The sequence below is a fragment of the Leiobunum rupestre genome, chromosome 7 (assembly GCF_980474605.1).
Source record: "Leiobunum rupestre chromosome 7, qqLeiRupe1.1.hap1, whole genome shotgun sequence".
Taxonomy (NCBI): domain Eukaryota; kingdom Metazoa; phylum Arthropoda; class Arachnida; order Opiliones; family Sclerosomatidae; genus Leiobunum; species Leiobunum rupestre.
In genome coordinates this window covers 18,787,450-18,808,563 of record NC_143390.1, presented here as the reverse complement: position 1 = coordinate 18,808,563, position 21,114 = coordinate 18,787,450, and the positions used below count along the sequence as shown (strand labels likewise).

The following is a 21,114-nucleotide window of genomic DNA, read 5'->3' as shown; positions in this document are numbered from 1 at the left end:
ATTGCAATGTCTTCTATGGTTATTTTCTAAAACATATTCTTAATGATTGATCTAGATGTTTCGTATTTAGTTCGACGAATCTGACTGATTGTAGCGGAAGAACGTCAAATTGCATTACTGCCAGTCTGCCAGATGCCATGAAATACGCTCAATTTAGGAGTCAAAATCCGCAATTTCATTGGCCGTGAGAAACTGAGAGCGCAACGCTTTTATCATTTTCTCTTTTCGGTATAGAATTATACTTTTAATTAAAAATAAACTGGCCATTATGACCAGTGTACTCCCCAGATTCTATTTAATTTTCTGGTCATAGCCCAAAATAATCTGGTCTTTGACCGACGCCACCACCTGAGAGCAAAGGTCAAGTAAGTCGAGATACGTGACTATTGAAAGAAATTCAAAATAAGGATCCTTGAGTCACAGTGTATTTAAATTAAGGTGACTCTCGTATAAAATTTTCAATATATATTTTTACTCTATTTTTATCAATTTTCATTATTCGCGACCGAAACAGCTCTAGATGGCGATGCGGTGCCTTAGTTTTCCCGTCACTTCTTGTGTGTGTAGCGTCTGCTAGAGCCGAAAATAAATACATCTGGGGTCTATGACGTTCTGTGTTGTATTCTAATAATATAAAACTAGTAACTTCTGAGGAAAATATTATATATTTTTATATATTTCAGCGCGATTTAAAACTTTGATTGTTAGTACCGTCTGCTAATGCGCGACCTGTTACTGCTTCCATCTGCTGCCGGATGAGGGCGTATCCATAGTTTTCGGTCGCGAATTAGATTATCATAGTTATTATGCTAGATTTCGAACTTAAAACTGATTTTTCTCAAATAGGGGTTTTCAGACTTGCTTGACTCTTGCTCTATCGGGCATTGTCTGTAAATAATTTTTTTTATATTCTTCTTTTTTTTTTCTCTCACTCATATGACCTCATCGTGGTACATTATATTCTGGAACCACACTACTTTTGTATCTAATCCGAAGTCCGTATACAAGTCGGCAACGGCTTCGCAGATGTTTATTGTTCAAATAAATAAATAAATAAATAGCGTAATATAGTGCCACTGGCTTAAATACTCCTTTTATTCTCACCGCTAACTTGCGTTAGATGACGCCACCGACTGTTTTGCTTCGTATATGATTTCAAGAAAGTGCCCCCAGCCATCAAATACAAATTTTGGCTCTAGAAGTTCTATATTCCCAACTCAATGGTTATTACTGAACGAGGCTAGCCTAGTGGCGTTCAAAGGTTAACTGGAACATTTTTGAATACTCCTATCATAAGATCGTCTTGGCGCAATTTCCTATACAGTACTGCATGCATTCAAGATCCCTCCAAGATCAGTTATCTCTTCACGAAGTTTTATCTTCTTAATTCCAAAAAAATGTTTGGATCAAATCCTACTGGATTTGGAACAACAAACGCGACCATGTTTGGGTCAACTACTGTTGCTGGTAACCATAATCCAATGAAAGATTTTGAGGTTGTATATCCTCCAGACGACTCAATAAGTAGTTTAGCTTTTAGTCCACAACAAAACTTTCTAATTGCCGCAAGCTGGGACAACCAAGTAATGTCCATAATCCAGTTTATTTTACAATTTAAAGCTATAAATGTCATCGATTTATTTAGATTAGGTGTTGGGAAGTTCAGAGTTCTGGTCAAACTGTTCCTAAAGCTCAGCAAACTCATCAAGGCTCAGTACTGGATGTTGCTTGGAGCGACGTAATATCCAGATTACTCTTAATACTACAATAAATTACCAATTTTATTTTATCACTGCCTTGTAGGATGGAACTAAAGTTTTTACCGCTTCTTGTGACAAAACAGTGAAAATTTGGGACCTTAATAGTAACCAATCTATCCAAGTTGCACAAGTATAATTTATAAAGAAATTGACCTTCCTTCAGCTGTCATTTATCTCTGATACAAGATGCGTAGGAATTGTTGGCTGCTTGTAGCTACTTATATTGTTTTAAATTATTGAAATTAATAATACAAAAATATTGTTTGAGCTTCATTTATTTATGTAACAGCATTGAAATGATATTTATAGGAATTAGTTGGGTCATAATTATTTTAATAGACTACATTTCCTAAACATCTCGCACTAGGGCAAAATGTCTGTTGAGGGTTTCAATTGATCTGCTAAAAAGTAAATTTTTAAATTATATCAAATATCTTAGCATGATGCACCAGTCAAGACCGTTCACTGGATCAAAGCCTCTAAGTATTCGTGTATCATGACAGGAAGTTGGGATAAAACATTAAAGGTACTTCAAAAACAACCACATAAAATCCATTTAATACCAACAAGTTCGTTTTAAAAACAGTTTTGGGATACCAGGACTCAAAATCCAATCTTAACCATTAACCTTCCAGAAAGATGTTACTGTGCTGATGTTGTAAGTTGCTTGAATATTCCAAGTTAGCCTTTATCAAACTTTGTTTTTTTTCCTCCTTTAAGGTATATCCAATGGCAGTGGTTGGTACAGCGGGAAGAGGAATTATAGTTTATACACTAGAAGGAACGCCTCAAGAGTACAAAAAGATTGAATCTCCCCTCAAGTATCAGCATCGTTGCGTTTCTATATTTATGGATAAAAAGGGGGCCCCTAGTGGTTTCGCTTTAGGCAGTGTTGAAGGCCGGGTAGCCATCCAATACGTGAACCCTCAAAATCCAAAAGACAATTTCACATTCAAGTGCCACAGGTCTAATGGGACAACCAATGGATACCAAGATATATTCCCCGTTAGTTTTTCTTTAAAGTCTTAAAAGTGAAATTTCTCATAATTTAATTAATGCTTTTAGGTGAATGACATAGCTTTTCACCCTGTGCATGGCACATTAGCTACAGTTGGATCCGATGGCAGGTTTAGTTTTTGGGATAAAGATGCCCGAACTAAGTTAAAAACCTCTGAAGCAATGGAGCAGCCCATTACTTGTTGTTGTTTTAATGCAGGGGGAGAAATATTTGCTTACGCAGTTAGCTACGACTGGTCCAAAGTTAGTAGTTATACTAATTCAACCCCAAAACTTTGCGTAACTCTTTGGTTTCCTACAGGGGCATGAGTATTACAACCCACAGAAGAAAAATTATATTTTTCTGCACCCTTGTTTCGAAGAGCTGAAACCGAGAAACAAGAAATAAGTACCGAATCAGTGTCTATATTTGTTGAAGAAAATATTGATGAATTTAAACACTAGTTAATAATCATCTCATAAAAAAACTGTTTTTACCAAAATAAACTTCCTTTGTAACAAAAAAGTATTTAATATTTTCTAATAATCAACAGTAGAAAATAAATTATAATCCAGCTTCAGTTCCAAAAAAGCGGTCTCCAAAATTACCTAAATAAAAGATAGTCAACAAAATGTTCCGTTTGCCTGGAATTATTCAATTACCAATTCCTGGCATGATATAAAATTTATCATTTACACCAGGATCAACTTGAGAGGTTATGATTTGGACTTTGGGAAATGCATAAGCAATTGTATGAACACCTAAGTAATAACAGTAATTGTAACTCGCACTGTAGCTATTTATAAATTTAGTAAACATACCTGATTCCGCCATAAGCAAAGAGCAAAGAAATATATTTTCCTCTTTCACATCATGGTCGAGAAGGACCCGAATGGCCATCATAGCAGCTGCTCCCGTTGCTACTGTTGCGTCCATTAAAATTATTTTATAGTCCAAAATATCTTTGGGTAGTCTTAGGTAGTACAATTCAGGTTCTACTGTATCTGGATTGGTTTGGATAAGTATTTTTCCTAGCCGGACATCTTTTAAAACATCACATAAAGCTTGTTCCATGGTTTCACCAGCTCTCAAAATTGAAACTCCGCAAATCTAAACAAAAATTAGTATTAAAAAACTGCAAAAACCTCGCTAGAAATTTGTTTACCTTTTCCGTATCAATTCTTTTTCCTAAATAATTAACTCCTTGTGGAGTTTCAATCGTAACATCCTATAATTTGTTCAATTTACTTCCTAAAAGCTTAGGGAAAACTCAAGAGCTTCAAAAACTTACCCGAAAAGGTAGTAGGGATAAAGTAAATTCTATAAGAAGCCTCATGAGACGCTTGGAATAAAAAATGAACTCGTCTCTAGTGGTTTTACAACTTCTAATGAAAGTGTGTAATCCTTGAATTTGAGGAGTCATGGGCAATAGGTGCAAAGTAGTTGGCATTGGTTGGCCAAGATGGATCTGAGCCAGCTTGGACCTACAAAACATAGATCCATACTGAAGAGACTTTAAAAATAGCTCCAATTACAAAAACATATTCATTATTGTTTTAAGCAAAATTACCATTCCATACAGATAGTCAAGGCAAAAAAGCAAGGTTAGTGAATAAAATTCAGAAGCAGGCAAAACACCAAGATACATAGAAAGAACTGAGTAGTTTACATACCAGGTTTATTGGGATATTTTTGTTAAGATTTATTTTAAGGATAAAGCTTACCTCAGTTTCAAGCCACGCTGAAACAGAGAAAGGTTGAGATAAAAGTTGAAGAAATGAAATTGAAAGCCAATGAAGAAATAGAAAGGAGGATGGATAAGGAACAGTTTTTTGGAAGAAAGCCAAAATATTTCCTATACAATATTTTTTGAGATATTTTCAACTAACCTGTTGTAATTGAGTATGGACATGTTGAACTATAAGATTTACAGCTATATCATTGCTTCCTCCTTACAAAAAAATGAACTATATTTAATTATTTCTTTATATTCATTCGGAAAGAAGAGATTCAATTTATAAAAGCTTTTACCTCTTGGAACTATAAGATCAGCAACAACCATACTGGGGGCAATGTAATAATCAAAAGACGGTTTCACAAATGTGTTGTATTGTTTTAGTACACCTTCCAAATCACGACCCCTTTCTGTAATGTCCCTCTTTAAACGTCGAGCGAGTCTTATAGCAGAGGCTTTTTTTATTAATAGAGAGCTTAAGCGCGGAATAAAAGTCAATAAGAATTTATCTAACCTGATATCAGAGTCAGTATCAATAAATAATTTCATGTCCAAGAGCTATTCCGAAAGAAATCAAAATATTATATCCAGAGATATTGTAATTAATGACAAAATTAACCTCCGAAAGATTTTTGTTGGCAAAAATTAAAATGCCTTCTACTATAATAACATTTGCTCCATACATTGTTTTCTATAAATGCAAAATAATTATAGTGACTAGAAATTTTTCAACTAAGGTTCATTCTCACACTAACCATTCTTTTCTCTCGGGAATGAGTGACAAAATTGTAAATTGGAATTTCAATTTTTCGACCTTCTTTTAACTTTGAAACGCTTTCGGTCAAAAGGTCAAAATCAAAAGCGTCTGGATGGTCAAAATTATAACTATTATCATGGGCCAATGAGTGTTCTTCTTCATTCAAAACCTTCACATTAGAAATTATTTCAAGTTAATGATTGGTAATTATTTTCACAAATAAAATGAAAGCCAAACTCGCACCTTATAAAAGGAATCCATACTTAATAGAGTAACCCAAGGAACATCTAAAGCTTCAATAATTTTTTTAGCCATTGTTGTTTTACCGGATGCACTTCCCCCGCATATTCCTAAAAAAAAAGGATTTAAATCTAAAGGAATGAAAATTGAACAACCGTAAGATTGGGATTTTTCGCACCAATAACAAATGGCTCTACTAGTTGGCCCGTGGTATCATACCATGGTGGCCTTCCAGCAGTATAAATTGTTCTCTGCTGAGTCCTCAAAACAGGCTCTCTTGCAGCTTGTCCTTTACTTCCACTTTTACTTAAGGAGCGTGTTCTTTCTCTTTTTCCTCTTTGAGTTTGAGGAGAGCATGTTGGGCATGGAGGTGGAACAGGAGAAGAACATATCTCATCTAAAACATGAGAGGCCAAAACCTTTGCGTAGAATAGCTCGTCATCACCACTAGATAAATCAAATAAAAATGCCAAATAATAATTACCTTAAGTAAAATTAAAAAATTCCAAATATATTAAAGTTTTCACCATGACGAACATCTATGATCACATTCATTGTTCATAATCTACTGTATTATGATAGTTTTACTTTCATAGGGTGTAACAAAGAGATTCCTTGTCAAATGACTCAACTATAACATCAAGTGGTTGACGTATGACTGAGTGAATAATAATACATTTATAGAGGTAGGGCATTTACCACCACCTACGTGAAATTTGTAACTGCTGTTATTTAGAAATTGCCTACTACACAGGAAATAGAATCTAAAGAATGATTTCAGTAACAATAACAAAATTGTAATATTGTTTATGTTTAAACGTGATCAGGTTCAAACAGAGAACTTATGAAGGAAGAAAGAACAGAATTCATAAAATATAGGCTTCACAATCATCAATAAATTTATGAAATGCATGTGCAATATCTGACATTTTATATTGGCACTTGTCCAAAATATTTTAAGCCTTTAACATTAAATTTGTCGTTACGCTGAAACTCATTTTCTTTTAAATACCTACATACGCTTAAAACATTGGAGCCAAAAATAGTAGAAACTAATTAATAATATTACCTATCAGAACTGGCAGAACTTGGTGGATCAAAATTAAAAACTTCCTTATTATCAGATGCAGCCATGACGTTTACACTAGACGTCTAGGTTATTGCGCAATAACTTAAGAAACACGTGGTAGACAATAGTGAATCGAAACGTACGTTCTTCCAGTGGGCCGTGGTTCTTCGACCAAAATGAGTAAGAACCCAAGGTTCCTATACGTTCAAAAGAACCCACCCTAGTCATATGGAAAATCGCACCAAATTCAAACGCCACTTAAATCTTATATTATTCTCATTTTGTATCTATACTCAATAAAAACCATACAAAATTGTACAAAAAATTTATTTTATAAAAATAAACATTTTAAAATATTTCCAAGATATTTACATTTATAATTACATAATGTATAAAAATATTAGGCTTCTAACAAATTCCAAGCCCATTACATTTACAAAAATTAATATTTAAATTACCATACTGTACCGAAGGTTCCCAAAATGGAATTTTAAGGTAGTATAAATTTAAATAAATAGTCAAATAAATTTTTTTGTAAAGACCTAAAAATACCAATAAATTTACACAAAAATAGATGATATCAAATATTTCTAACAAAAAACATGGAACTATAGTTTAGTTTCATGTTGGCGCATTCCTGATCGAAAGTGTAAAGCATACTGCCTAGATCTTGGTAGCCTATCATTTGGAACCGGATCCATATCATTGTCATCTACAGAGTCTACATCACCATCACTAGAATTATTGGAGGCAGCAAAATGGTCAGCTCTAACTGGCTTTCGAACTTTATGTCTCCTGTAATACCTAAACTCTCTAGGTAAGGTGTAAGATCGTGGCAAAGATATTTGGCTATCCAAGTCAGAGGGTATCCTATAAGACTTGTAAATGGAGCCTTGGGATTCGCAATTTTCTGTTTGCAATGGTTGCTTGCTTCGTACCCTGAGAGGTTTCTCAAAACTAGAGAAATTACTATTACTGGATAAATCTGAACCTTGTCGATGTAAATTTACATTTGGCATTATTGAGTAAGTTCCTCTTGGCTCCTGGTATTCGTAATAAATGCGGCTGTTATCGAGGTAATGAGGTGCTAGTAATATTTCTGGGGTTTGAGATCGTAGTTTTCGTTTCATTTGCATTTCAGGTTGTATTGAGCAGCCCAACAGGCTGTGGTACATCATTTGAGATTCAAGAAGTGATGGAAGATCAGGTTGAAACCAAGGTTGTTTTTTAGAAGGGGGTATAGGCTGGCAAATTGTCTCACTGTCAGATATTTCAGAAGGATGTGGCCTTTTCAGTTTTCCTTGTTTAATTTCTTCTTCAATTTCCTTAAGTTCTTGAAGCTGCTGCTGTTTCTTCTCTTGTAATTTTTGTTGTATATTTACGCGCGATCCCACACTTTCGTGATCGCTATTGCAATATTTTGGTGGGGTTCTTTTCCAAAAAGGATGAGACATTTTGCCATTGCCATTATTTATTATGATAGGGGCTGGAACTGATGGTACTGGTGGGGGTGGAATGAAGGATGAGGGCTTCTTTTTCTTGCGTTTAAGAGCAGGGTTTAAACGACAATTAAACACTCCAGGTACACTAGACACTCCATTTTGGTAAGTCCCATTCACCATTCCAGAGTGAAATATGGCACTTTTTTGAGTTTTAAAGTTAGTGGCTAATTTAAGCTTCACATTAATGGTAGAACCATCTTTTTCAATATAGGCATTAGCAACAGACTGACTGATAGCGTCTAAGTTTGCATTACAAGTGTTGGATTCATTTAACAAGTGTTTCAGTCTTCTAATATGGAAGAACCAATAGTAAACAGCCATAAACAGTATTCCTAAAAAGAAACCTCCCCATACAATGGTGATAGTGGGGTATTGGAACCACTTGAAATCATCACGCAAGCCTAACCATACTGCCATTAACAAAGTGTTCTCCAAAAACATTGTAATGTAAAAAGTAATCATTTTCTGTCGCGGATTCACTTCTTGAAGGTTGATGTAACAAAAAATATACACATAGGCAATGAGCATCGAATAAGTAATTTTTTTAACTAATGACATATTCTCTCCGTGGAAAATATTTTTCGGTGATATAATCCATAAAAACATGCTTAGCCAATGTAATCCGATTACGACAAATACCCAGTAATGATAGAGAGTTGCATAAACTGTAAGAGATATGGCACGAGATGCAACTGTTCCGAGTCGCCACAAAAATTGGAAAATAACTCCTAGCCATGTCAGCACTAATCGGTGCATATTTTTTCTCCTCACATTCTTATTAAACGAAGCTAACGCCCAACAAATACTGAATAAACTAAGCATGGTTGAAACAATGTTCAAGTCAGAGACTTCATTGGCAGATGGTTTGAGCCAAATTAAGTAAAGCTGTATCAACAGTAAGGGGGCAGCTTCGCAAAAAGCATGGACGAGTCTTAGCATACACAAATCTCTAACTTCCACTTTGACTTGGCCCAATTCCACAGGTACAAAAAGTTTGAAATAGCGCCATAAGACTCCACACTGCGATATGTGCATTAAAAACACTGCGCTTAAGGTTAAAGTCAGTTTTGTCTCTTGGTTATTTTGCAGATACCATTTTAAAGATAATAGCTGGCTAGACACCAGTGATAATACGACGCATGACAAAGCAATTATAAACCAAATAAATTCACTTTGTAGAAACAAAGTATAAACTGTAACTGCGTCGAACACAATATCACAAAAGTAAGATGCTAAGGAAATAATGTTAAACAGAACATCGCACAAAGGTAAAAATTCTTGGGCCATTTCTGCTCATTATGAATTTTCTACAATTGTCAAAACTCAGCAAATACGAGAGTAGATTATCCGTGATTTTATCATCTCCAACAATCCAAACGAATATTCTTCATTTCGCATATCACCATTTTACTGTGACGCTTAACCTATAGAACAAGTCAAAATCAAAACCTTGTTATTATATATGCGTACATACATGAAATGATGCATGATGTACGTACTACGCAAAGGCTTAGTTTGACAGTAATTCCAATATACCACAAAACAAATGCTATATTTCCCTCTTCTTCTTGAGATGAAAGTCTTATATTTCATCCTTCTTATTTAGCATATAAATTAGTACTACGCGTAGTTACTTATTTGAGAGACGTAGAAGAAACTCAAAACGATTAACCTTGAATTAAAAGAAAAGTTCACGCTTTAAAACTGAAAAAGGAATTTCAGGAATGTGACCATCAACTTTACAAAAATTGAGAAAAAAATACCGAAGATGGCCGTAAATAGTTTTAGGTGCTGAATTTAAATTTTAATTGTTGTAATTTTGTAAAGTGTTCAGTGAGGACGTTTAGCCCCGGCTCTTTTGTGCAATGTGCACCAGAACGTCTAAAAAAATATTGCACAAAAGTATACGCTATTCAATTTTGGTCGACATCTTCGTCGGGTAACTTTTGTTTTAGAATTGTTCATCCGACAAAAGCTGGCCAACTTTTAAATTTACAATGGGTGAAAATTTCTAAAATAAAAAGTTGACCGGGAGAGTTTCGTTTGGCCGACTTCTCATTTGGCCGACCACAAAATACACGTTACGCCGACTGTCCATTTGGCCGACTGCACATTTGTCCGACTGAGAATTCGGTCATATGGACAGTCGGCCAAATGGACTGCTCATTTGACCGACTGAACATTTGTCCGACTGTCCATTTGGCCGACTGAGAATTCGGCCAAATGGGCAGTCGGCCAAATGGACAGTGCATTAGACCGACTGCTCATTTTTCCGACTACTCATTTAGCCGACTGCTCGTTTGGCCGACTGCTCGTTTGGCCGACTGCTCGTTTGGCCGACTACTCGTTTGGCCGACTACTCATATGTCATTTAGACGATACTAGGTGCGTTTGGCTAGGTACTGTCCTCTAGGTCGCGTTTTAGAAGGCCCAGATTGGTTATAAAGAACGGGGCTGGGGGGGCGCCGGTCCGGCCCCCCAGCGCTCGAGCGAAGTGAGTGCGCGGCGCCGTCAGGCGCCAATACTTAGAATACATTGCCCGTTCTATAAGTCAACCTAACACTAAAAACATAGATAAGGACAGGCTATAGTATAAGAGTCAGTGAAATGAGCAGTCGGTCAAATGAGCAGTCGTTCAAATGAGCAGTCGTTCAAATGAGCAGTCGGCCAAACGAGCAGTCGGTCAAACGAGCAGTTGGCCAAACGAGCAGTCGGTCAAATGAGTAGTCGGCCTAATGAGTAGTCGGACTAATGAGTAGTCGGCCATATGGTCTGCTCATTTGGCCGACCGAAAAGTCGACCAAATGAGCTGTCGGCCAAATGGGCATTCGGACATATGAGCAGTCGGCCAAATGAAAAGTCGGTCAAATGAGGAGTCGGCCAAATGCGGAGTCGGCCAAATGCGGAGTCGGCCAAATGCACCCCACCCAGTTGACCGACCGAAATAACGCAGTGCGAACTTACTTTTATTAAAGGGCAACGCAAGTGGTCATGCAGGGGGGGAACTACGTTTTCTTCAACAAGCCGTAAGTAGGTTTTCCAAGGATGATTTTATACAGCGCGAAAGCCTTATTCTCCTTGGTGTAGCCACGTGGTGCAATTTCGCTCTCATTCGCGAATTTTTCAATTTTCTTCGCTGATTTAGCTCGCAATCAACGAACCCAGGAATTTAGGCCCAGCTTAATTTATTTATTATGGAGAAAAGAACTGGGTTAGTTTCCGAGAGTTGGACTTTGATATTTTCGATTTAACAATGTTTTGGAATAAAATTATTTGTGAATTGAATATTTTTAATAATGGAAGTTGAAACATTAGGCCTTGGACGCGGTAAATCTCGGCCGCTAGCCTCACATTGGATTAAGAAAATTCAACAGTCAACACCACACACACTCCTATATCCCGTCTCCCTTAACAATTTCCCTATCATTATACCCCGACAGAATATTTATCTTTATTTATTACATTTATTTTGTAGAAGTTTAGGATCCGATTTGTCGGTAAGCACGGAGATTTCACTTTCCTCGGCCATTTTCGCGACTAAAGAATGCATGGATTTTGCGTAAAAACCGCGAGAGGCGCATTTATACAAAATAAATTCGGCAAATATGGTTCTGCTTTTTTTACAGAGGGAAAGGCTATGGCAGATAGCGCATGCGCAGTCGTTCTTTTTATCTATAAGATAATTTACCTCCCTGCATGGTCACTTGCGTTGCCCTTTAAACTAAAGCTATAGCTAAACTGTTGAGTCTTACCATAGACGCTTTGCTCCCTTAGGACAATACATTATTGTGAATATTATCTTATCATTAAATATTTTAAGCGATAAAATGTTCGTTTGTTAAACGACCAATGCTTTGTATATAAACAACTGCCATTTTTAAATAAAGATATTTCTTCTCTTTTAATCACAGCTATTAATTATCTCTGTTCCATATTCCGCCTAAGTGTTCGCGGTATTACAAGTGGGTCTGCAGGTACTTTTCATGCAAGCTAGGAGCAACAAACACAACACCCCACACAAGGAGAACGCAACCCGTCAAAAGTCGTGGAGTTTCTTGTGTACGTTTTTCATTGGCTAGACGCTTAAGCGCCTGCTGCCGTCGGAAGGGGAAATTTATGAAATTGTCTTCCCCCGCCCGTAAAACGTTCAGCGTAAAGGTTCGTGACGCTCGTCCAATGAAATTCGTACACAACCCTTCGTTAGCGTGTTTAAGGGCTAGCTGCGTTCTCCTTGTGTTTGTTGCTCCTAGATGCAAGGAATACTAACGACACAGCTAGAACTACCGTTCACATGTTAAGCAGTCATGGAACGATGGGTTTCTTCATACCAGGTGAAGAGGATTGTAGTTCCTATGACAAGCGTTTGGAGATCATTTTAGCCAGTAATCAGATCGCAGACAAATTTTAAGATGGTGTCCTGCTGACATCCGTGATGAAGAATATATATTATCTCATTCCGGATTTATGGCTTCTGAGGTGCACTCGCTCTCCTCCTCCCTACGCGACAATTTTACAACCCTGGAAAATTCACTTGTGGAAAAACTGGCGGGTACGCGCCAGCCTCCCTCTCCCGCTGATTATGTCACCTCTGAAGACCTGGCTCGTGAATCCCGACGGCTCAATGCTGTCCTCTTTGGTGTGCCTGAGCATCCTGGGGAGAAACATCGGATTCTTGCCGAACTCCTTTCTTCGTACAGACCACCGTTCCGTATCACAGGCTCGGGGTGGTTCCGTCTTCGGGGACTGGTGCCCGCCCTCGCCCGCTACTTATCACATCCCCACATATGGCGGGAAAACGTTCCTTCCTCGGTCTTATAAAAAAATGACGTTCGGAGGATTCGGCTTACCGTCTGGCTGCTCGTATTGACCAAACGCCACAGCAGTTGGTGAACTACCGTCGCGCTTGCGAAGAGCTTAGCCATCGTTTGGCCAATGGCGAAACTCACCTCGCTATCCGCAACAATGTCAAGGTTTCTCTAGCGTATGGCCAATTCGCAGCCTCGGGAAACGCGTCACGGCCCCCAGGGCCACCTCCAGGACATGAGCTTCATTATCCAGCTAATGGCGTCTACAAGCTGCTTCAGCCCGGCGGCCCACATTCGCAAAATTATCTCCAGTCAAAAAAACTCGGTCCCGCCGCACTTTCGCCACTGACTTCGGCGCGGCCTACCTTGGTGCGCTCTCTCTCGCTGACATCCCATACTAATGATCTTGACAATATCCTCTCCTCAACAGTAACTGTTCTCAACCCTGACGCTCTGCCGTTTGTCCCTTATAGCGGTTCGGCTGTGTTATCTTTACCGTCTCCTGATGATTTTTATCCTCGAAACTGTGCGCCTTGTGCTTTTACATTTTTGGCAACAAATACTGGGTCTTTGATTAGTAAAATCCTTGAACTGAGTGCGTTGGTCTGGGAACTGGTTCCTGACTGTATTGCCATACCTGGTTAAATAAGGACATATGTTCTGAATTGTTCCACATTCCGGGTTATAATTCCTTTCGCTCCGATTGTGATTGGTCAAGAAGCGGGGGATGTGTTCTGTATTTTCGTTCGCACCATGTGACTACTCTTAATCGCTCCCTAACTTCTCCACACATTTTGGCTTGCCAACTTAAATTTGATAAAAAAAATTATTTATTGTGTTATGTTGCTATCGTAGCCCTTCGGCGACTCCTGAGTTCTTGAAGATCTTATTGGGGACGATGGAGAAAGCCTGCAAGTTAGCTGACCGTGTGATTATTATGGGGGATTTTAACGCGCCTGCGATCAACTGGGCTTCTTGTACCACAGGTAAGGGGGTTAGATTGGTTGAGAAAAGGCTCCTTGATACTGTGCCTTCCTCTCAACTAACGCGACATGTTTTATCTCCCACTCGCCGCCGTGGGAACAATATCCCTTCACTTTTAGACCTCATTTTTACTTTTGATTGGGATTCTGTTCATGACCTTTCCCACCTTCCCTCCCTTGATAAATTAGATCAATATGTTCTCACTTTCTCTTTCGACCTCTAGTGTCCCTTCCCGTGCCCATTTCCTCGTCTACACGCTATGCCTATAGCCGTGGGGACTATGATCTATTTCGCGCTGCACTGCTTTCGAAGGTTTGGTTAGGCGTCCTCGATGCCCCTACCTTAGACGAAATGGTTGATATCCTTCTCCTTTACGTTACTGATCTCCATTAAACCCACTAAGCGTTCGGGTCTGTTGAGGGAGCCCTGGTGGTCCCAGGAAACCGAGCACCTAATTCGAGACAAGCGTTCTGCCTTTCGTGTATTCAGAGCGTCACCTTCTACTGACAACGGACACGCATTTGCGAAAAAACGTAACTTACTTACTAAACACATTCGTTCCGTGAAATATAGCTACGCAGCCCGTTTAATTGATGAAATCCCTACCAACCCCAAGGCACTCTACTCGCGTGTTTCCCATTCTCTTAAACCCAAACCCTCTCTGATGGTGGTGGAGAACTCTACGGGGGTATTAATCCAAGATCCGGTTGAGGTGGTAACGGCGCTTAACGATTTCTTTAGCTCCGTGGTTTTGACAGTTAATTATGAGCCCTCTGATTTTGTTTTCAGTCCCCTAGACTTTGGCCTATCGTATTCCACAGTCCGACGATTTTTAAAGCGACTGCCCACTTTTAAATCCCCAGGGCCTGATGACCTTCATCCGCGATTACTTTCAGAGGGTTCAGCCATCTTAGCTTCCCCTCTATTAGCCATTTTCAATTACTCTATTTCGTCTGGTCGTCTTCCACTTTTATGGAAGCGGGCTAATGTTACCGCGATAAAAAAACTTCCTAACTCCAACGCGGTTGACACTTTTAGGGGTATAAGTCTAAGCTGTCTGTCGTGTAAGGAACTGGAGACCAGCGTACGAGATTCCTTGGTGGCGTTCCTTACTAGCCGATCTTTCTTCTCGAGAGACCAACATGGGTTTCTCTTAAGACGTTCGTGTTTTACGAACCTCCTCTCAACCCTTGAGGAAGTCACTACGTGCCTAGACTTAGGGAATTCCGTTGACTTGGTCTATCTGGACCTACGCGAGGCTTTCGATACGGTCCCGCATTCGCTGCTTATTCGGAAACTTGAGTATTTAGAGGTTCCACCTTTGATTGTCAATTGGATCGCGGATTTTTGAGTGGTCGAACGCAGCGAGTGGTCCTGCGTGGGGTCTGTTCGGAATGGTGCGAGGTGACCAGTGGGGTGCCTCAGGGATCTGTTTTGTCATATTTATTAATGACCTTCCCCTGGTAATCAAGGAGTCTTTTCTCAAATTGTTTGCCGATGACAATAAGATTGGTCATTAAATAGCTTCACCGACTGTTTCGCTTTTACTCCAACGGGACATTGATGCTTTAGCCCATTGGGTCTCCTCGAACGGTATGAGCTTCAGTACTACTAAATCAGTTGTGATCCATTGCGGGGCTAATAACCCTCGATATCAGTACAGTTTGGGGGGTAAAGCGATAGAGGCGCATGCTGTGGTTCGGGACCTTGGGGTCATGCTTTCCAGCCATGTTCGGGGATACACATGCAAAGCCACTTCTGCGCACGGTACAAGGGCTTTATATCATTCTCTCATTTTAGTGTAAAATCTTTCAAAATCCTGTACAGTGTCTACATTCGCCCTCATTTAGACTACTGTTCCAGCATTTGGTCCCCCCACCTGGTCAAAGACATTGAGAAGCTGGAAAGGGTGCAAAGAATGGCCACGAAGCTAGTTTCAGGGTTCAGAACCTTACCATATGATGAAAGGTTAAAAAGGTTGGGTCTTCTGTCCCTTAAGGACAGACGTCTTCGCGCTGACTTAGTTGACACCTTCAAAATCATTTATGGCCTGTATGATGTTACTGCAGTTGACTTCTTCGACATCAAGTGGGAGGGCCGAAAGGCTCCCACAATCCGTAAAAAGTGGTGCAACGGGGTAGCTAGGCGAGTTTTCTTCACTCAACGGGTTGTTAAATTTTGGAATGATCTCCCGGCTGCCGTTAAGACCAAATCCTCCGCATCGGCATTCAAGTGTCGATTAGATAAATATAAAAACTGGGGCTGACCTGTTGTTCATTTCAGCATTACTTACTATTAACCTTTTTTTAATTTTATTACTGTCGCTTCATATAAATCTTTTTTCGTTAAATTCTGTTTTTTTATTTTCATTTTTCGGGCACTAACATTGTTTCAATATTAATGTAAATAGTTTCTTTTGTTTCGAGCGTTACAGTATCTTTTGTATCGCGTATCAGGGCCGAATCATTGTACAGCTTTTTTTTCACTGAATTAAAACATTATTATATGTTCTTCGGAGACACAAAGCAAAGTAGCCTACAATGATCTAATTGAAAGGTTGTCGGAAAATTCCGGAACCCAGGGTGTCAATAGCAAAGACGCCAAAGTTGAGTCATTGCGAATGAAGTCCAATATTTGCGTCACAAGTGACAATGAAATTTTCTTAGCCAGTTCACAGACTATTTCAGAACAATGTCCCCTGAAAGTGGGACTCTTAGTTTTGATGAAGCTAAGAAGCTTAATTCTGTTTTCATCACCAGTTTTGGGACATTATGATCTGAAATTGCTTGTGCAGCTGAATTGCTTATACAAAACATACGCACATTACCATTCAGCGTTGTTTGCTTTTCCTGACTGGTTACATGATGTACGTTAAGTTCGTGAAGGACTCTGATAATGTAATTGCTGGTATGCTTGTTTGCCAGTCAAATTTCCTGAAGAAAGACAAACATCCCATGACGTAGACTTTCACTAGGTCAAGGTTTTCAGTAACCAACCAGTCACAGCAACGATCATTGCGTAACATACTCATCGATATCCTGTTTTAACCAGTGCAATACGGTGGATAGATACGAGATGGTTGGTCAAACAGTATTTTTGATTCTGACAATTTGAGCTTACTCTAGTATCTGACTGCTTGCTCTGCCATACTCAAGTCACGATTCTTTAAGCTTTACCATCACAGCCGTTGGATAAGTTGCATTCAATTCATCTGGACATGAACGAGATGAAAGATCTAGCACGATATTACAGCTGGTGGCCCAGTTTGCACCAAGCTATGAATGCGTAATTGCAGAACCTGTCAAGAGGTTAAGTCAAATCCACCAAGAGAGCAAAATTGCACTCATGGGATTGGCCGAGCATACCGTGGGCTCACATGTAGGCAGATTTTGTGCTAACTAAACAGATCGAAGTTTCTATTCATCATCGATGCTCTTTTCAAAAGACCTTATATCTTCTGGGTGGATTCGAGGCTACAAGATGGCTATTCCGATATGTTTTTCCCTGCTTTGGTCTGCCAGAGCGAATGGTGACATGATAATGTCACGGAACTACACGTAGTTCAATTTATCGGCGGGAAGTTCACCGAAAGTTCCAGTTCCCAACCATGACCCTCAACCTTCCATAAGAATTTAAAAACAAAACTTGACCGCCTCAAATATTAATTGAAATGTGCCAATTTTGAGGGGACGAGTTGTAGATTTTATCTTATTTTTTATGTTTTAAGCGCTTAAAATTAATTTTCGAAAACAGCTGTTCACAAATGCATTCTCTTTTAATCGCTTTTACGTTCTATGATTTCTCTCGTACTGCTGTTCAAGGTACCATATGTAACATAACTACTCATAAGCATGCCTCTGTATAACATTTCCATAGAAAAAATTCAATGAGACCTTGTTTCACACGTAACATGAATATCGAACTGCATTAGGTAGTCTAGCTTCAGTCGCTAGAACGGAAGGGGCTTAGTTATTATGACGTTGGTCACGTGCCGCCGCTCAAAAATTGTATCGAACGGCAACGTTTTGAAACTTCACTAGCTTTCAGTGCCGCAAGGCTTAGCGCGAAATGTTGTTTCTAAAATTTTAATACACATCTTTTTGTTTGAACGAAAATAGGTAAGAATATTAATAATAAATGCCTTTATTTATGATTATCGAGTAATTTTGTTTAAGTGCACGTATTTTTCTAAGAATCAATTAAGAGTACATTTTCTTCACCGGTTAAATCGCGCAATCCCGGAAACGTTTTATGGATTGAGTCAACGACAAACGCCGCGCCGGTCAGACTGGTCTGCTGATTGGCTTAAAGGGAATATAACCTCTGGTATTTCTGTCGCCCTCCAAGGGTTCTAATATTGTCCGCTGCCTCCCATGGTTTTCCACACCTGCGGCGCTGATAATCGCTGATTGTGAAGGGAATAAAGGAAATTGATGGGGTCTTCCATAAAGAACGCGTTGGTGGTTCTATTCCCTTTAAGTGATGACGTAAAACGCAGAAAGGCACCGCCCATCTTAGCCCCAGATGGTAGAAAGGGTAGTAACAGTTCAAGAACCCAAGGCTGAGCTCTCGTAAATTCGTCTGCAATAGTTTATTATAGACTAGTCAATATATACCCATAACAAAGGAGGGGCCGCAGACGAGGCTTAAGTGGGACCTCTGGACGGAACATCCTGTTTGTGACGTTTTGAACCACGTGACCGCCATTGAAATATACAGGCGGAAGTAAGGAAACGGATGTTCCGTCCAAATGCTAAGTTGCCAGGTAAAAATGTTAATTTTCGGCCCCCCAACTTTCATCATGGGTCTATAAGTGCTTTTAAGATGGAATTTCAGACTATTCGTACAACAAGTTTTAAACTTTCCGGACGTCATAGCTCTGTCCGAATCAGATTTTTGAACGGTTTCGGACTGACAAATAGTTTTCACCTATTTTTATCATCCTTGCTCTATTGAAAAGGTTACCATGGAAACTAAATCACGTTAGAAACGAGCGAGGAATTCTGCACTAATTTCCGTTTCCCATCAGTAAAGCCATAAGTAACATAATAACAGTTAGTATGTCAATTAGGAAAAATTATCACCGAACTGATTTTCAGAGCTATTGTGTCTAAATATGCCCAAGGCGAAATATACTACTACCAAGAACGATAACAAGCTACTTAATTCGAGTGCAAGACCAAAATCGGAGCTTGGCGAGAATGTCACTGTCGAAAAAAAGTTCGGTCTGGAAGTAATTACCAAAGGAAGTGTCATACTTATTGTAATTATGTTACTTATGGTAAAGTTGCTGACGCGTTTTTCGTAAAATAATTGGAAGTGACTTCATTTACGTCTTATCCCGTGGACATGGTTTCATTAAAGCATTATAAGTCACTAGATGACTTGGGCTTAAAGGAGGTGCCTTGGGTATTAGCCTAGCTGATTATTATTATTATAAAATGGTTCTTTGGCATACTTACGAGCAAAGATGGGCACTTTTTGTTCACGAACAAGAAAAACAGAGATCCGAGCACGAAATATTACTTAAAAAAGTAAAATAATATTTCCCTTGAAAAGTACGTTCTCGAAATAATTGAATTAATGTGATCAGACATCACGCTTAGCCAAATAGGTTGCGGAAATCGCTTCGTAAAATGAAGTTTAGCTCCATATCTATCTAAGAATTGTCCTTGAATAATTTTAGGAATGACCAAAAATAATATAAAATTCCCGATTCATATTCCATAATTACTGTCGTGAATTAATATTAGAATGATATTTGACCAGCGTTCACAACGTGAACATTTCATTGGCGATCGAAGTACAAAAGTACCGTTGTTATCTGACGAATAAATATTTAATGGCATGTAAAACGTTTTATCAAATATGTGGTCATTGAAAATTATTATCTTTTTAAAAAACAACTACAGAAACACGTTTAGACTTCAATTAAGAGAACCAAAAATGTCGAGATTTTTTTATTGGTAAAAATATTACCCATCTCTTAATTCGCTATCACGTGGCGATTTTTTACTGAGCACTCTTTGAAAAAATTAGTAGACCTTTTGCCTTTTTATTATACGTGTTTACGAATGCAAGCCATTAAGTAATTAGTTGGCTTCATCATTTCACGATAGTCGGTGATGGCTGAAGCCATCGATTTTAATGGCGCTTCCACGAGTAACGCTGCTGAAACACGAGAACTAATTGCTGATAACAATTTGAAATTAGTAAAATGTCTAAATTTTATAGCGAAATTCAATAAGGGGAATTTCGGAAAGTTCAATCTTAATAAGTTTTTCAAATATAACGGTTCTATACCTATTACCAGTACTGGTGTCGCTGGCCCAAACAAGCTGTTAACCTGCAAACTGTGTCATGAAAGCGAGAGAGGAGAAGGAGCAGCATATACATACATGCATGCATCAGATTTATAGCCCAGTGTACCTGGTAAGATTCAAACCACACCACCGGAGGTCTGTCATGTGAAGCCTGGAAATTGTCGGCTTATGTTTAAACCATGTACGAGAGTTAAACTATAGAATACTCTTTATTAATAATATATATTTACCAAATATTACAAGGCATGGCACTAAACTTTCTCTAGAAGAGAGAATACAAAAGATATGACTGGTTAGGTCGGAGTCCGTAACCAAGAGAGTTAATCCATTGTCCCGACGTCCCTTATATAGCAGGCCCCTCGGATGACGCTACCGGTCTCCAACCTAATTGGCTGGAGAAGTAAGCCCGCCAAGAAATCTTGCGGACTCACTGTGGTGCAATAGTAAGCGGCACCGGTAACTTTACCCCGCTCTTAACCCTTCGGGTCAGAGGTCGCCACTTTCGGAGAATTCCGAAGGTGGACGGCGCGAGCGAGGATGAGTCATCCCTACCTTTCCGAGCAGCGTTGGCCCAAAACAACGAGATAACTCTCTGAAGTAAAGGGAAAGACTGTTAGGGACAAAGCCTACATTTGCGGATGCAAATGCGGGCTTTACAGTCATCATTATGCCCTACGCCAGCGTCCACAGACCCAGACAGGTGACAAAACCAGCATGGGTAGCAGAACCCCACTACCAAAGGTCGCACCTTTGACGAAAGCCACTCAACCCAGCGGAAGGTGCAGCAATGGGTCGACCATCCCCCACTTCGCACACAGCAGTGGAAATAAGAGCGGATGCTCTGGCAACGCCGACCGACACCCTACCAAGCCCCATTGGAAAGAGCGCCTAAAGGGGAACGGCGGGCATACAGCAGCCCGCGTAACCCGGCACAGCTGGCAC

General features: G+C 39.3%; 3 protein-coding genes across 6 annotated transcripts; 1 reads left to right on the top strand and 2 right to left on the bottom strand.

Moving 5' to 3' along the window:
- Positions 1–1,237: 1,237 nt before the first annotated feature.
- Positions 1,238–3,299, top strand: Rae1 (ribonucleic acid export 1). Its single transcript, XM_090154378.1, has 8 exons — positions 1,238–1,583; positions 1,646–1,738; positions 1,804–1,890; positions 2,200–2,286; positions 2,347–2,418; positions 2,481–2,765; positions 2,826–3,020; positions 3,079–3,299. Exons 1-8 carry the CDS (start codon positions 1,398–1,400, stop codon positions 3,163–3,165), a joined length of 1,092 nt encoding a protein of 363 aa, XP_090010504.1. The 5' UTR covers positions 1,238–1,397; the 3' UTR covers positions 3,166–3,299.
- On the bottom strand, positions 3,281–6,707 carry l(2)k01209 (uridine-cytidine kinase-like lethal (2) k01209). 4 transcript variants are annotated; one of them, XM_090154376.1, is made up of 14 exons: positions 6,559–6,707; positions 5,668–5,936; positions 5,493–5,599; positions 5,248–5,418; positions 5,112–5,183; positions 5,007–5,050; positions 4,789–4,934; positions 4,647–4,708; positions 4,482–4,498; positions 4,049–4,241; positions 3,923–3,985; positions 3,579–3,867; positions 3,420–3,518; positions 3,281–3,365 (listed from the first exon to the last, which is right to left on the bottom strand). In XM_090154376.1, exons 1-14 carry the CDS (start codon positions 6,621–6,623, stop codon positions 3,322–3,324), a joined length of 1,641 nt encoding a protein of 546 aa, XP_090010502.1. In that variant the 5' UTR covers positions 6,624–6,707; the 3' UTR covers positions 3,281–3,321. The 4 variants fall into 4 exon arrangements, with proteins under 4 accessions (XP_090010502.1, XP_090010500.1, XP_090010501.1 ...); XM_090154374.1 differs by lacking the exon at positions 4,482–4,498 and having other exon boundaries at positions 4,049–4,270; XM_090154375.1 differs by lacking the exon at positions 4,482–4,498 and having other exon boundaries at positions 4,049–4,261.
- A 179-nt stretch (positions 6,708–6,886) lies between these two features.
- On the bottom strand, positions 6,887–9,743 carry LOC149934994 (uncharacterized). Its single transcript, XM_090154373.1, has 2 exons — positions 9,560–9,743; positions 6,887–9,484 (listed from the first exon to the last, which is right to left on the bottom strand). Exon 2 carries the CDS (start codon positions 9,345–9,347, stop codon positions 7,167–7,169), a length of 2,181 nt encoding a protein of 726 aa, XP_090010499.1. The 5' UTR covers positions 9,348–9,484; positions 9,560–9,743; the 3' UTR covers positions 6,887–7,166.
- Between the last annotated feature and the right edge of the window lie 11,371 nt (positions 9,744–21,114).